At 38.6% G+C, this 13,870-nt stretch overlaps 1 protein-coding gene across 1 annotated transcript in view; it reads right to left on the bottom strand.

Annotated features, from left to right (window-relative positions):
- Positions 1–7,329: 7,329 nt before the first annotated feature.
- tafa5l (TAFA chemokine like family member 5, like) overlaps positions 7,330–13,870 on the bottom strand; it is a 50,789-nt gene continuing 44,248 nt past the window's right edge. The window contains exons 4-5 of the mRNA XM_062391132.1: positions 13,810–13,853; positions 7,330–11,273 (exon numbers count right to left, since the gene is read on the bottom strand). Of these exons, the coding sequence (XP_062247116.1) occupies positions 13,830–13,853 (24 nt within the window). The 3' untranslated portion in view covers positions 7,330–11,273; positions 13,810–13,829. The remainder of the gene's footprint in view (positions 11,274–13,809; positions 13,854–13,870) is intronic.

The following is a 13,870-nucleotide window of genomic DNA, read 5'->3' as shown; positions in this document are numbered from 1 at the left end:
TTCCTCATTTGTAAGCATAAGATCCAACACTGATGTAGAGTGCTTCTAAATCACCACCCTCTTTGTTCTTGTACATGATGAAACAACATGTTCTGAATGAACTCATTAACCTCATGGTTATAGCATACACGCCACACAGAAATATTCTCTTGAAAATCAGCCACAGTTATAACCTCTTCAACATCTGATGATTTGTTAATATAAAGCAGTAATCCTCTAGCTATATATCTTATCTACATATATTTATATTATTTACACTAAATTCTGCTCGGATCAGTTTGGTTTTTTTCAGATTTTTGCTCTTACAATGAAGATGAGTGGGAGAGCAGGAGTCGAGCATTAAATTAATGCATTTTTGTTGAGTTCATCTGCATTTGTATATAAACAGATTAAGCTTTCTGAAGGTTGAGATTTACACTCATGTTTTGATTTAACAGAAAAAAGCTTAGGTTCCAGTCACTGAGTATATGAGATTCTCAGTATGGAAACACTGCTGCCCTACGTTTTTGTTTAAAAATGCAGGGCTGGTTTTTCGTCTGAATGAATAGAAAAATTAGTTACCCTTTAATTGACAGGCCATTTACCATGTGTTAATCACGTAGTAACATGAAGAAATTGTTAAGAAACAAAAAAGGTAAATCGGCAAAGATCATTATAATGAAGGTTGCAGCAATAGATACACCGGGTAATTACATAGTAAAATAGAAGCAGAGTAGTGGGGTTTGGTCGGTAAATCTATAAGAATGAATTGTTATAATTGCTATAATAATAGGTGGTATATCCCACATAAATAAAATACGTGGGTCGTTCAGGCCATCATATTGGCTAACTTAGTACTTTGGTAGTTACAGAGTATTCTTTGAAACATATGGATAGTTTCAACATATATAAGAGCATGGTAGAAAGATATATAGGTAATATAATTATATTTATGATAATGATATCACCTTTCCACTAAAAAAAATTCCACTCTGATTACAATAAGGTATACAAATGGTTAATAAACACTAACTACCAAAGTATTGCATTATCCTCTGATAGAGATTGTTGAATGTTTAAATGCTGTGAACCGCTGGGACCATTTTTATCCACTACAGAAAAAGAGTGAATGCAGATGCTGCAAACAGTTCTTGGTTGTTTAAATAGAGTGAGGAGCATAAGTACCTATATATCTTCAGCATAAACATGCATGGATGATGAATGACCGAATCCCCTGAACTGACTGAGAATGGTGCTGTAAAACAGAATTCAATATACATATAAAGTTAAGATTCAGTAACTTATTTTACTAATTCTTACTAACTGAGTAACTCTTTAAAAATCAGGTTTAATTACTTTATTACAGGATTTATCACCAACAATACCCCATTATAATGGTTAAAACGGAATAGCTATAGATAGCTTCGTTACTGCGGCTCAGGGGTTAGAGCGGTCGACCTCTAACAGGAAGGTTGCTAACTCGATCCACTTCTTCCCCTTCCCACAGAAGTGTCCTTTGGTCAGATACCAAAACCCACATTTCCCCTTCTTATAGTGCAAGTGCTGCACATATGTTAACTGTATAAATGTGTGCGTGTGTGTGTGTGTGTTTGTGTGTGTGTGTGTGAGAAAGGGTGGATATAAAACTTTACTGTAAATTACAGTTTAGTTAATTAGCTAGCATTATTTAACAGATAATGAGATAGAAAACACACATAAGCAGAAGCAGCTCACATATGCGTGAGCTCATTCTACAGAATTGCAACAACTGTCGTTCCAAATAAAAACTATTACACTCTTCATGACCCCATTAACCACAGACAAGAAGTCATGTAGCTGTTGACTCTTGAACCTTAGGACCCCACAGTGTCGCCCGGGCTGACCAAAAAGGTGACTGACTAAAATAACACATCACCCACAACATTCACATGCATTATAACTCTAAACAGAACGGCATTTACAGCAGCCTCTACTGTGGCCTGAAAAGATCCCCTTGTCATTATATTGAATTTGCTGATATTTACTTTACTGTTACTTAACAATCTCTTCATATTACTACGTAATAAACCGTCTGTAAATTAAGGTTCACACACACACACACACACACACACACACACACACACACACACACACACACACACACACACACACACACAGATGTTTGCTTTTATTAGGACATTGCATTGACCTCTATTCACTGTGGATGGCCTAACCAAACCTTTATTGCAAACCTTGACCTAAGACCCAGTTTGACAAGGTCAGTGTTTATGCTGGAAAAGGTCCTAAAGTGCCCTTGGTTAAGAACAGCCACACAATGTCTTGTTTAAATATAGAAACTCTTCAAGGGAGTAAGAGCTCACCAACATCTCTCCTCCATGACATCCAAGCATCAAATTAAAAGTTAATAAAGCTCTGAGACCTAGTTATAAGTTAAAAGTTGGTCAAACAGCTAACCTGCCTCTCTTGATGCAATGTGGTGAGCTTGCTGTGGGGGGGCGTTATCCTCTCCATAAGAATTTTGTCACTGCGGACAGCAATTTGATCCAGTATTAGGTGGGAGAAGCAATAGGTGGTTCATTTGTTGTTCAAATGCATGGGTAACTAACTGGTATTTGTTTCTTCACATCTGCTCTGTCGCAAAGCTCTTTAATACAATTCCTTCACAACATCGACAATATCACATATATATGTATCTTTATTTGTTTGGCTAATACTTTAAGTTCTTTTGACATTTTGTACAAGACATTGTTTCTTTATTTCCAAACTGTACTCAACTCACTTTCTTTTTTCAACTCTGTGCCAGAGCTGCTCATTCCTCAGCACACTGATCTTAAGTTTACTTGTTCTGATATATATAGCACTCTGAACTCCTACAGTATCTTAGTATCAGTATATTCGTGTCAAGTTCCATTAAGTGCTTTTTTTGTCAGAAGTTATTACTAGCTACCTGTATCCAAAAACAATTGGTCCAAAGCACTCTCACTTGCCACAATTTTAGAGAGCAGGTGGACCAAAAAGCAGGACTGAGGCAGGAGGCAGGTCCCATTCTAAAAAACTTAATTTATTGAAAACACAAAATAAGGGGCAGGAAACAAGCAGGCCAACTGAAACTGTTCAGGAAAAACAAAGCAGGATAAAGAGCTTGAGATTACAGAGACAAACAGGCAGAGACCAAACAGACGACTTGACAGAGACAAAAGTTAGAATTTTAATTGAATACAAATTAAATTGCCCATTTTTACAAAACATAAAAGATCTGTTACTTAAAGTTTTGTGTTTCCTCTTGTTAAGCCTATAACTTTACAATTCATTTTTAACTGTATTTGCAATACAATACATTTTACGTTTTCATAATGGACAACACATATTAATATCATAATATTTAGGTTTAATTACTGGCATTAACAAGCAAACAGCTAAATATGGAGTGAATGAGAGGGTTTCTTTCCTTGTTCAGATTAGAGATTATGAGAAAACATACACGCAAGTCTACTAACTGCAAGTCCAGATAATATGGTTGTTTGAGCAGGCAGGCAGATACATATGACTTGATATCTTTCATTTACAATTTTCAACAAAACATAAATACCGTTTCATTTGAGTTTTCTGGAAGGATAAGGTGGGTCAACAATCTCAAACCATTGGGGAAGAAAGCTATATTCATACTTGCTTTGAAATTTGCTAGACATTGCCTGATTTGATTAAAGTGCTGCATGTTGTACAATTCAAAATGTAAACTCAACTAAATATTGACAGATGTTTCCCCACTTTGCAGCAAATCCTGGATCCAAGAAGTCACTTTAATCCACACTTTTGTAATTTGCCCCAGAATAGAGAGCTTTTTGAATGAAATATTCAGTATCTTCTCCAATAAACTGAAAATCCCACTGGAGCCAAATGCTAAAGTGATTATATTGGGAAAACCGGAGGCTTTAAATAAACTTGCTGCTTCTCAAAAAACTCCTTGTCTCCTTTGGGCTGATAGAAGCTAAAAAAACTACTTAATGTCTGAAAAAAAGTCAAACCTCATTCAGTGAAGCTGTGGATCACAGAACTCACTAATACATTACACCTGAAGAGAATTAGGTTGATCTTGAACGATAAATTGAATACATCAAAACAAGGTCAGCATAACTTTCTTTCTCTAATCAACAACCTACAAATTAAACAAAAAGAAGCAATGTTATGTGGTTGTGGGACAGGTTTTATGAATATCCACCTTTTCTTTTTCCTTTCTCTCTTTCTTTTGTTTTATATCTTGTTTCTAGTCTGGTCCAAAAAACGAAGCAGTAACCTTTTCTGTACAATAGTGCAACCCAGGTCTTCAAAAAACATGCAAATAATTCCCATTACTTCTCCAATACTGTCAATATTTCACCTAACTGTTTCCTATTAGTGTAAAAAATGTATGATGACTCCATCGGTTAAATTTGGCTCCAGCTCCTGGTTCCTTGACTCGCTAAATGAGCCAAGTGAAGGATGTTGTGCTCTTCTGCATAAACGCTCGAAGCAAAACAGAGTTTATTAAGACCCATAAAAAACAACATTAAAATTCACAACCAGGGGAGCGTCGCCTGACCCCTGGAGAATGATAAATTAGCTTGTGTTGCTCTAGCAAAACGACCATTTTATACTTTCATCTTCCCCCCAGAGCTCGCTCCCCTTCACCGAGGAGGCACCAAAAAAAGGGCCCCGGACTGAGGCTTCATGCAGCAAGGGAACGTTTTCCCGTGAAGCCGTTATCATTTCACCCGCTTCTCCCTCACAGGGAATCACTCAGTGGTCTGAGTGACATTTAATTCAGCTGCATGTCTGCTTTACTCATTCGTCAGTGTCAAGCGGATAAGGCAAGGTGCAACGCTCCACATACCTTCACCTGTAAGCAGGTCGGAAGTGAACACTGAAATGTCTGTTGTCATAATAGAGAGGTCAGGAAAAAGAAAGGCGGAAATCTCCCCAGGAATCGCTGGGTCGATATAAGCTGCTTAGGGCTCAGTGCAGTGATACCTTTGATTGTATTCTACTGTTTAAAGGGTTCTTCGCAGCCAGTGATGCTCTGCTTATCTGGGAAAGGTTGTAATTGTTGAGTGCAGCCTCCACCTCATTGTACGTTTGACGGATAGAGCAACAGATTTCGTGTGACAGCAGCAGTTCCCTTTCCCACAGGCAGAACACGCAGGTGTCTGGGCAGCATTTGAGAAAATATGGAAGTAGAATTGGACAAAATGGAAAACACATCAATGACCCACATGAAGAGTGATATTGGTACTAAGTCTTAGTTCTAGTCCTTGCAATGCAACCCATGAAGCGGCTGCCTCTTAAGCGTTTACCTTTAATGATGGCTCACTTGCAAACCAGAGCCCCTTGCGAGTCATCACTGGCAACTCATTAGCACTATGCTAAGCTAATTGATCAGTAAATGGATTTTTATGTGGGCATAAATGCTAATTCGCTACAGTGCTGCTCCGTTCAATGACGGCGTGTTAAGCAAGCCCGTCACAGCCTCTGGGGTGTGTTTGTGTCTCATTAGTCCCGGCCGGGGATCTATTGTGGTCGACAAGGTCTCGGTGGCACAGACAGGAACACAACGATGAGAGGCCTGCAGCCCTGAAACACTTGGTCCTCCTGCACCTGAAGGTTTCGCTGCAGAAAAAAGGAAAATCTGCTCTCATTACCAGAACTGCTCCAATTGTCAGATGTTATTGTGTTGCATGATGGCTGTTACTGGGCTGGCAATGACTAGGGTTAGAAAGGGGCGGACACTTTGCAGTAAATTTCCAGAAACTTCTGGAAACTTTCCATGGGAATATTCAGCTCGGGAATTTTGAAAAAAAAAAAATATATATGCAAATTAAACGCTGAGCAATAAAAACATCATTCAAATTCATTCAAATAATTCCCAGCATCCTGCACACTAGGGCTATTGAGGCCTACTGTAGTGTGCAGGACTAGTCAGGTAAGTTTCGATGATATTACTGGGGAAAATATATTAACATGCTGATTGACGATTGTTCATCTGTCCATCTACCCTCTCTCTATTCATTTATACATCAACTGTAAAATATTTTTAAAGATGATTCCAATTGTTTGGCCAACTATTTATATCTCAGGCATTGCATTAGTGTTTTTTTACAAGCTTTTTTCTAATCTTATTCTACAGAACAATGCCATGTGCACTATCTCATGTGTGGAGACATTTCACTCCAGCCATTGTAGAAGGAAAGGCTGTGTACATTTGCAAATACGTTGCAAAGACCTATGTTAAGAATGACACAGATCCAGAAGCATATAGTCTAGTGCCCAAAGTTTCCTCAGGGCTCAAATCAGCCTATGACAAAACAAATGTTTATATTTATGTCTGTATAAGACAAGGTAAATACAGTTAGTATAAATTATCCACAAAATGTCCCGTTAATTCTTTAATTCCCGTATATTCCCGTTAACTCCCATGGCAAGTTTCCAACTTTTTGCAACCCTAGCAATTACACAAACTATGTTTTTGATACGAATTGTTCAGGTGTGCAGCCCAGAACTAAAGCTTGTCTGTTCCCAAACAAAAACTAAGGAAAATTATTGTTGACCCAAGACACAAGTCATACGCTGACCATTTAGTTTATCAACTTGAGGTTGATATTAACACTGAGTCTATTGTCAAACGTGGGCAACAGAGAATCCATTTGATGTCAGTCAGTGACTGTCAGTCAATGTCAGTGAGCGGATTTTACGTATCTTTTATTGTTCTTTTTAATTTTATTGTTCACAGAGATGCCTTTTGGCGGCCGTTATCTTGAACCTCTGAGGAGAGCTAACCCATTCTGCAAATCTTTCATTCCTTCTGCTATCAGGCTTCTAAACTCAGAAATTAGCCATTGTAAATGTTGTATTTTATGACTGTGCCTTTCACATGATAACACATGTAACAAATGTCTATGTATTATCTATTTATTGCATTTTTTAATGCTATTTATATTATCTCCTTAATCTTCATCTTGATGTCCTTCACTGACCTCTGTTTGTTGACCTGTGCTTTTCAGCATGTGTCATATTGGATGTTGTTTGTGAAGTGAGGTCATTCTCTATGTTGCCGTATCTTTAATGTCAGATAAACGGTGGACAAGATGTCTCACACAGGCGCATTAATGGAAAACAGTGTAGGGCAAAAGTGTCAACACACCGGCCAAAGTTGTGCTGTGGCTTTTACAGTTGTGTTGTGGATTCATGTTTCCATTAATGCGCTAGTGTGGGACATCCCGCCAAACAGACTGATGGCTAGTAATTTATTTCAACACGTGTAATGCATCATATGACTTGCTGCAACCTTTTATTATGCATAATGTTCTCCTCAAACAAAAGCCAATCCAACAATTTACATAATAATCATGTCAAGCGTCACTCCTGCCAATGCTCATCTTTTTCTTTCTGCGTTAACAGTTATAAGTACTGATCACTGCACAGTCCTTCCTACATCCAGAATACACAAAGATAACTTGACAAAGCAGCGTCATGCCAGCTCATTGTCTGCTTCTGGTAAAGTCAGACTGTTCCGATATCCAGTGTACACACTGTGCTGTACCACATGTTGGCAGGAGGCTGGATACCACCTTCGTACCATTTGTTGATCCTGACAGCAGCCCACATTCAAAAACCCTGAAACAGCAAGACAGACATTCAGAATGGAAGAAAGCAGCTGGAAGAACATCTCTAACTGTGGGAGGTGAGTGGGAATACTGGCTCAGCCGCAAGCGCAGGAAACCACGTCTCCGCTTTCTACAGCAGAGAGAAACACACAACACTGTTCATTATACTGCATGGTACATTTTGACCCTTCCTCCAGCAAAGGTGACCTATTTCTGCCATCTTCCTGAAAATAACTAAGTTATGTGGAACTAAATGTTCTGAGACAGAGATACTTTAGTTTCTAGGAACATAACCCTCCATATATAAAAACATGTACAGAAATAATGTAATATTTAGCAAACTTAAAATGTTACGAAGGATGAGGTGAAATACAAGCAACCGTTATACTCGACAATGTACACAATTTTGAAATGCACCTTATATTCAACCAAGATTAGTGTGGGGGTAAATGTTTTTTTCACAGCTCCATGTCACTTTGGTGCAGTGTTTTGCCCTTTTACCTCAAAGCGAGAAGCTTCTTGGGTTAGAATCCTGTTTGAGGTTTGCATTTTCTCAGTGTCTGCTTCCTCCGGGGTAATCCGGCTTCTTTCCACAGTCAAAACACATGTCGATTGGGGTAAGGTTAATAGGAGACTCTAAATCAACCGTGGGTGTGAATGTGAATGATTGTTTGTCTCTGTATGTCTGCTGGTGACCTGTCCCAATGTCAGCTGGGATTGGCTCCTGCCTCTCCTTGCGAAATATAAGAATTACAGATAATGGTTGGATGGATCCCAGCTCTAACATGGCAGACACACATGTCTTCTCCCACTTGTTTGGATCTTTGAAATAAAGTAATACAAGACATATAGTATATTTTCATCTTTGGGAGGCATCCATGTTATAAACTGGCAAATTTGTGATGCACAGTGCAGATTAGGTATGACAAATAAATCACTCCACACGCACAATTTAGGTTATTTCTCGATAATCACACCATTGTGAGTCATCTTTCACACAAACACTTCTATAATAGAATATACCGCCGTGGATATCTGCTTTATAATACATCATATACTCGGAAGGGTTACCCAATTTCATTGTAGTCTGTGCAAGAAAACTTTTCTTGTTCCAGTTTGTCTCAGTTACTGTTGCTTTGTCAGTTTTGGGAAGTAATTGGTCTGAAGTTTTATACTTTTCACCCAAAAGCTCTGTCGTAACAAGCACAGAGGGAAATAAAAGGACAAGACATATATATAGAGACGTTTGAGGCACTTTTTGGGCCTTAGCTTGGGGCCAATTGATAGTCCCTCACCCACACTGCATCAGAGCTCAAGTGTCAGAACTCACAGAAGTTGGTTTAATGATATGTGATGTGAACACATTTTCAGAGCACTCAGAAGAGCAGAAGGTCCAGATCTTTTGTCATTTCTCGATTTTACTAAAAGATTCAGTGTGAATGCAGTATTACTGACGGTGAGTCAAATCAAACAGGACAATTTATTTACGGTGAGAGAAAACCAAAGAGGCGATAAATAGAGAGACCGTATGAAATCAAAAATATGGGATCAGGTGGAAAATGTTATTTTATAAATCTCACTCCACAAACTTCTGTTAACCTGGAAAAGACACACACACACTCTTGTAATGTTATTATATTGAAAAAACTCATCGGCCTAATGCATTTCCTTGGCCCTTACCATAACCAATTCGTACTTAGCCGTGTCCTTAACCTAATCACAATGCATATCTTACTCTTAACCTTAACCAGGTCCTCAGAAATTACATCTTGCCTCTTTATGACAGGGTTATGGTCCCCATGAGGTCAACTGGTCCTGAAAATGTTAGTGGTGGAAAAGGTCCTAAAGTGGTTAAGTCCCCATAATGTGACCTCAATCTAAACAGATTGAGGTCCCAATAACATAAGCAATACCTGGACCAGCCATCTACACACACACACAAACATACACCAAATCCACACGTCTCAGGTCCCAGGAATGGAAACTGTCTTTATGTCTTCATATGCTTAACTTGTTGTTTTTTAGAACAAATAAAAGAACAAAAAACAGTGAGAAATGGGAAAACCTGTACAATATAATTTACTAAAACAAACAGGACGCTGTGCAGATTACTGCAGCTTGTCACACCATGGTACTTGGATTGTGTTTTATAATATCATACTGGTGTTCATATTCTCGTTTTCTTCGACTCCGCTTTCAATGAGATCCACAGCGCATAAAACACAATTAAAATCGAAATCAGCAAATAACAATTCCAGCCGCCTGCCAAAAACATTTCATATGAAAAAAGTCAGTTTAGTCAAGGATTCTGAACTACATTTAATCACACATAAATTGATTTCTTAATTACAGAATTTACCTTACTGTAAGTGACATATTTTTAGATCTTAACCCAGTTTCAATAATATTTTCCCCCAAAATAAATATTTCTCTGTACTAAAGAAAAAAACAAGGAAAGATAAAGAAAAGGAAAAAACACATCTACAAAGATTCAAATGAAATCCAACATCTGTAAAATCAGAAATTCTCTTTGCCAGATCGTGAGATCTGGTCTGGGCGTGTCCCAAAAATATACAAGAGTATGAATAATGCATTGGACATTACTTATTTCACAGTGTATCTCTGCATGTGCACATTCTCTCTCTCTTTCTCTCTCTCTCTCTCTCTCTCTCACTCACTCACACCCCCCCCCAACACACACACACACACAAGCACATACCCACCAAATCACATACTCTCAAAATACAGACGATAAAAATGAGCCAAGGGTCCACATGTGCCAAATGCTCCCGTTGATGTGTACAATATGTGTGAGGCTCATTGACAGAAAATGACTTGTCTAATCTATGCTGGCACCACATAATAAAAAAAACATGAGATATAAGCTAAATCATCCTAAATGTCCACATTTCACCTTCATATATACCCTTCGTTCACGGAGGAAAGACAGTCAACTCATCTGTCGTCTCTTCTGCAACATCCCAATCCACTTTCATGCTTTTTCTCGTCCACCTTGTCCGTAACTGTGTGAGCAGAGATTTTGGAGGCAACGGCCTTTTAAAGTTTCACCCCAACAAATGAGAGGGAGGTGTTAAAAAGGCTGGAATCCAATGGACAATGCAGGCTGGCTCAACAGTAAAGCCGTGACTCTTTAAAGAAACTCGGCTGGAATATAACCCTGGACAGTTTCACAGCAGTCACGATAAAGAGCGGGGCTGACTTCTGAGAGAAAAAGTGTAATTCAAGCCACAAAGAAAAATCCTTCAAGGAGCCGTCACCTTGCAGACCGGGCGGTGACTCACTCAAACAACAGGTAAAGTACTTCAATGAATATTCCATCATCTGGTGATAGCTGTTCCTTACAAGGGTCTTGTTCTATGATGAGTCCATGAATTTGGCTGCAGTGAAGATTCAATGGCGATGGTGTTCCAATGCTGCTCACTTGAGACTTCTCATAGTTCTAACAAGTTGCTGCCAAGAGTCTTCCACTGCGGTGATGGGAGAAGCTCGGGGATGATTATTTTTGTTAATTTAATTAAATTTTCAACAGAAGATCACGCCTGGTGTCAAGTTTTGGAGCATTGTAGGTGAATCGAGTTAATGTTCGGTTGTAGTGACTGGCATCAGTTCCTTTTTGAATCATGGATGTCAATGAGCCTGTTGGGGAATGGAGGAGAAACACAGGGATCAGATCAAAATCACATCAAATCTTAACGGTTCCATAAGCCTCTTTACGTTTTTTTTCTCCTATTGCTATTTAACAGTGTGGTCTTCCAGTTTGAGAGCAGGACTTACTGATTTCTCATTCAGATTTGGTAATGCTTTCACTCAACACTTCTCTCTCACACTCAAATAAACAGTGTTTGTCCTTATATTTCCTACGCTCCAGCTCCTGCTGTCAGATTTCTCCTCAGGTCTTGGATACTTTCTTCTGCACTTGGATTAAGCAAAAAGTCTCTTCAAATCCACCAATTCCCCAAATGTTAGTTTAATGTCTTTAAGAATCCTGTACGGCCGGCTGGAAAAACGACGACACCTTCATGGAGAAGGAGTGCTGTATAACACTGGTCAACATGAAGCGGCAGAAAGAGGGATCTTAAGTTTTAGTTTTTAGTTTAAGTTTATGGTATGGGAACAATGTTGCTCACTAAAAAAATTCCAAGAACAGGGGACAAATCTGAAAGCAGAAGTGTCACTTGGACACAGAAGAAGTCTGAGCTCGAGAAGAAGCGCTTAAGCTGGAGCAGAGGAAATCTAAGCACAAGCAGGGTTTATTTGTGTGAGAGCATTACAGAATCTTAAGGGGAAATACGTCCCGCTCTCAAATTAAAAGACCACCATCTTGAAAAAGATAGAAAAAAACACACCTACGTTTTCGGACTTTAACTTTGTTAAATAGTCTCTTTTATGTTAAAATTATGACAGCAAGTCTCACAAGGTCAAATGTAGCATAACATATCATTTAGTGTAACACAACACACAAATGAAACCATTAACATAAAGACGACAGCTTCACGAAACAAGGTTAAATGTGCAGAGAGAAGTGTTTGTCTTCCCGTTATAAATGTAATAAACTTAGCGACTCATTTAATTATCATGTCATCTGCATGATAATTAAGTGATGCGCCAAGTCTCTCTTTCACCATTACCTCTATCTAATAAATGGTGAAATTGATGAGAAATATTATGAGGGTCTTCATTGTGAGAGCAACTCATTCTCGTGATGGTTTTTGATTAATGCTTTAATAGAAAAACAGGGTTTAAAACCCATCACTGATTCTTCCTGTGAGACATTTATCTTCTTTATATCTCGATTCACAGATGTTTTTGTGCCATTTCTACCTTTGCTGCAGGAGGCTCCGAAAATAATGTTAGCTTTGTTCCATTAAGTGATGCTGAACATTTATGTAATGGCCAAGTGTGATTGAAAAACTGATTGCTAGGACTAGCAGTTTTATAAATTACAGATCTGAATTATTCTGCTTTAACAAAGCTAATTCTATGAAGAATTCTAAAAAGGTTCTATGAGTGTATGCAGTAATACATTTAACCAATCATTTCATCAGGAAACCCATTTGAATGATATGTCATGAAAATGTCTTATGGATAAATCCATAAATGTTAATACAGAACTGATTCTGGGTGACAGTGGACAAATGTGACACCCAGGACCGACAATATAAATCATTCAGACACCTAAATATGAGTTGGCAAATCCACACAGAATTGCACAAATTCCCAGGGCTTGCAAATAAATATTTATGATGCCCCCAATTCCCCTCTTCTCCCCTGTCCTTGGTAATTGTGCGTGATTCATTTTGTTTTCTCAGAGGAAGAGGGAAAATCAATCTTAGAATATTGGCTAGGAGACATAAAGCATGCAGATTCCAAATGCCCGTGATTTTGCAGAACATACAAGTTTCGCAGACACTCAGTCAATGTTCTCAGGAGAGGAATTCAGTTTAATCTTTAGCAGATTTCCTTGTTTTTTAGAGAAAATAAAGTTTTTTGTGGAAGCTCACCCCCCAACAGAATCAGGCTAACCAGTCCTCCTTTGCTCGCAAACATTTAATAAGCAGGTATCGACTTGGAGGGAACGTCAGGAAGGCAAGCAACATTTTAAAGAATATTTTACTGTGAAATTTTGAAAATAATACAAATAATTTCTTTCAGTTGTTGCGTTTGTGGAAGAAAAAGAGCTTAGAATAAATATATGTGTTTCGCTTTGGTCATAAAAGAAAGCCTTGGCAGCCGCTCTCTTTGATGTAACCAGTAGGGCCTTTATGTTCATCCTTGTGGATTTCCCAAAATCAAATAGTCGTCTTTGATTTCTCTTCCTTTCATAGATACATCAAAGTGACTGAATCCTGAGAAATGGTAGATTCCATTGTGTCTCCTCCAAGTTCTGGATGATCTTTATTTTAGCTCAGTAGTGAGAGTGGAAAACACTTGCTGAATAGACGATAGTATCAGACTCATTCCAGCTCTGAGCGACACTGACCCCTTGTATCAACTTAGAATGGAGGCGCAGACTCTGCTGTTCATTAAATTTCCCTGAAAATAAACTATTTCTGCCTTTCTTGGAGATGCACCTATCAAAAGTGTCCGGTTGCTTGCGCTGTATGTTAAAGTGACCCCAACTTGCACCCGCATTGCAAAGTAGAATAAAATACATCATTAAAACCTCTCATACCTGCTGTGTTCCTCTGCATCCTACGACGGCTCCTTGGGCATAGGCTGGAAAAGAGAAGCAG

The sequence above is a fragment of the Platichthys flesus genome, chromosome 7, assembly GCF_949316205.1.
Source record: "Platichthys flesus chromosome 7, fPlaFle2.1, whole genome shotgun sequence".
NCBI lineage: Eukaryota > Metazoa > Chordata > Actinopteri > Pleuronectiformes > Pleuronectidae > Platichthys > Platichthys flesus.
This window is presented reverse-complemented; position numbering and strand designations above follow the sequence as displayed.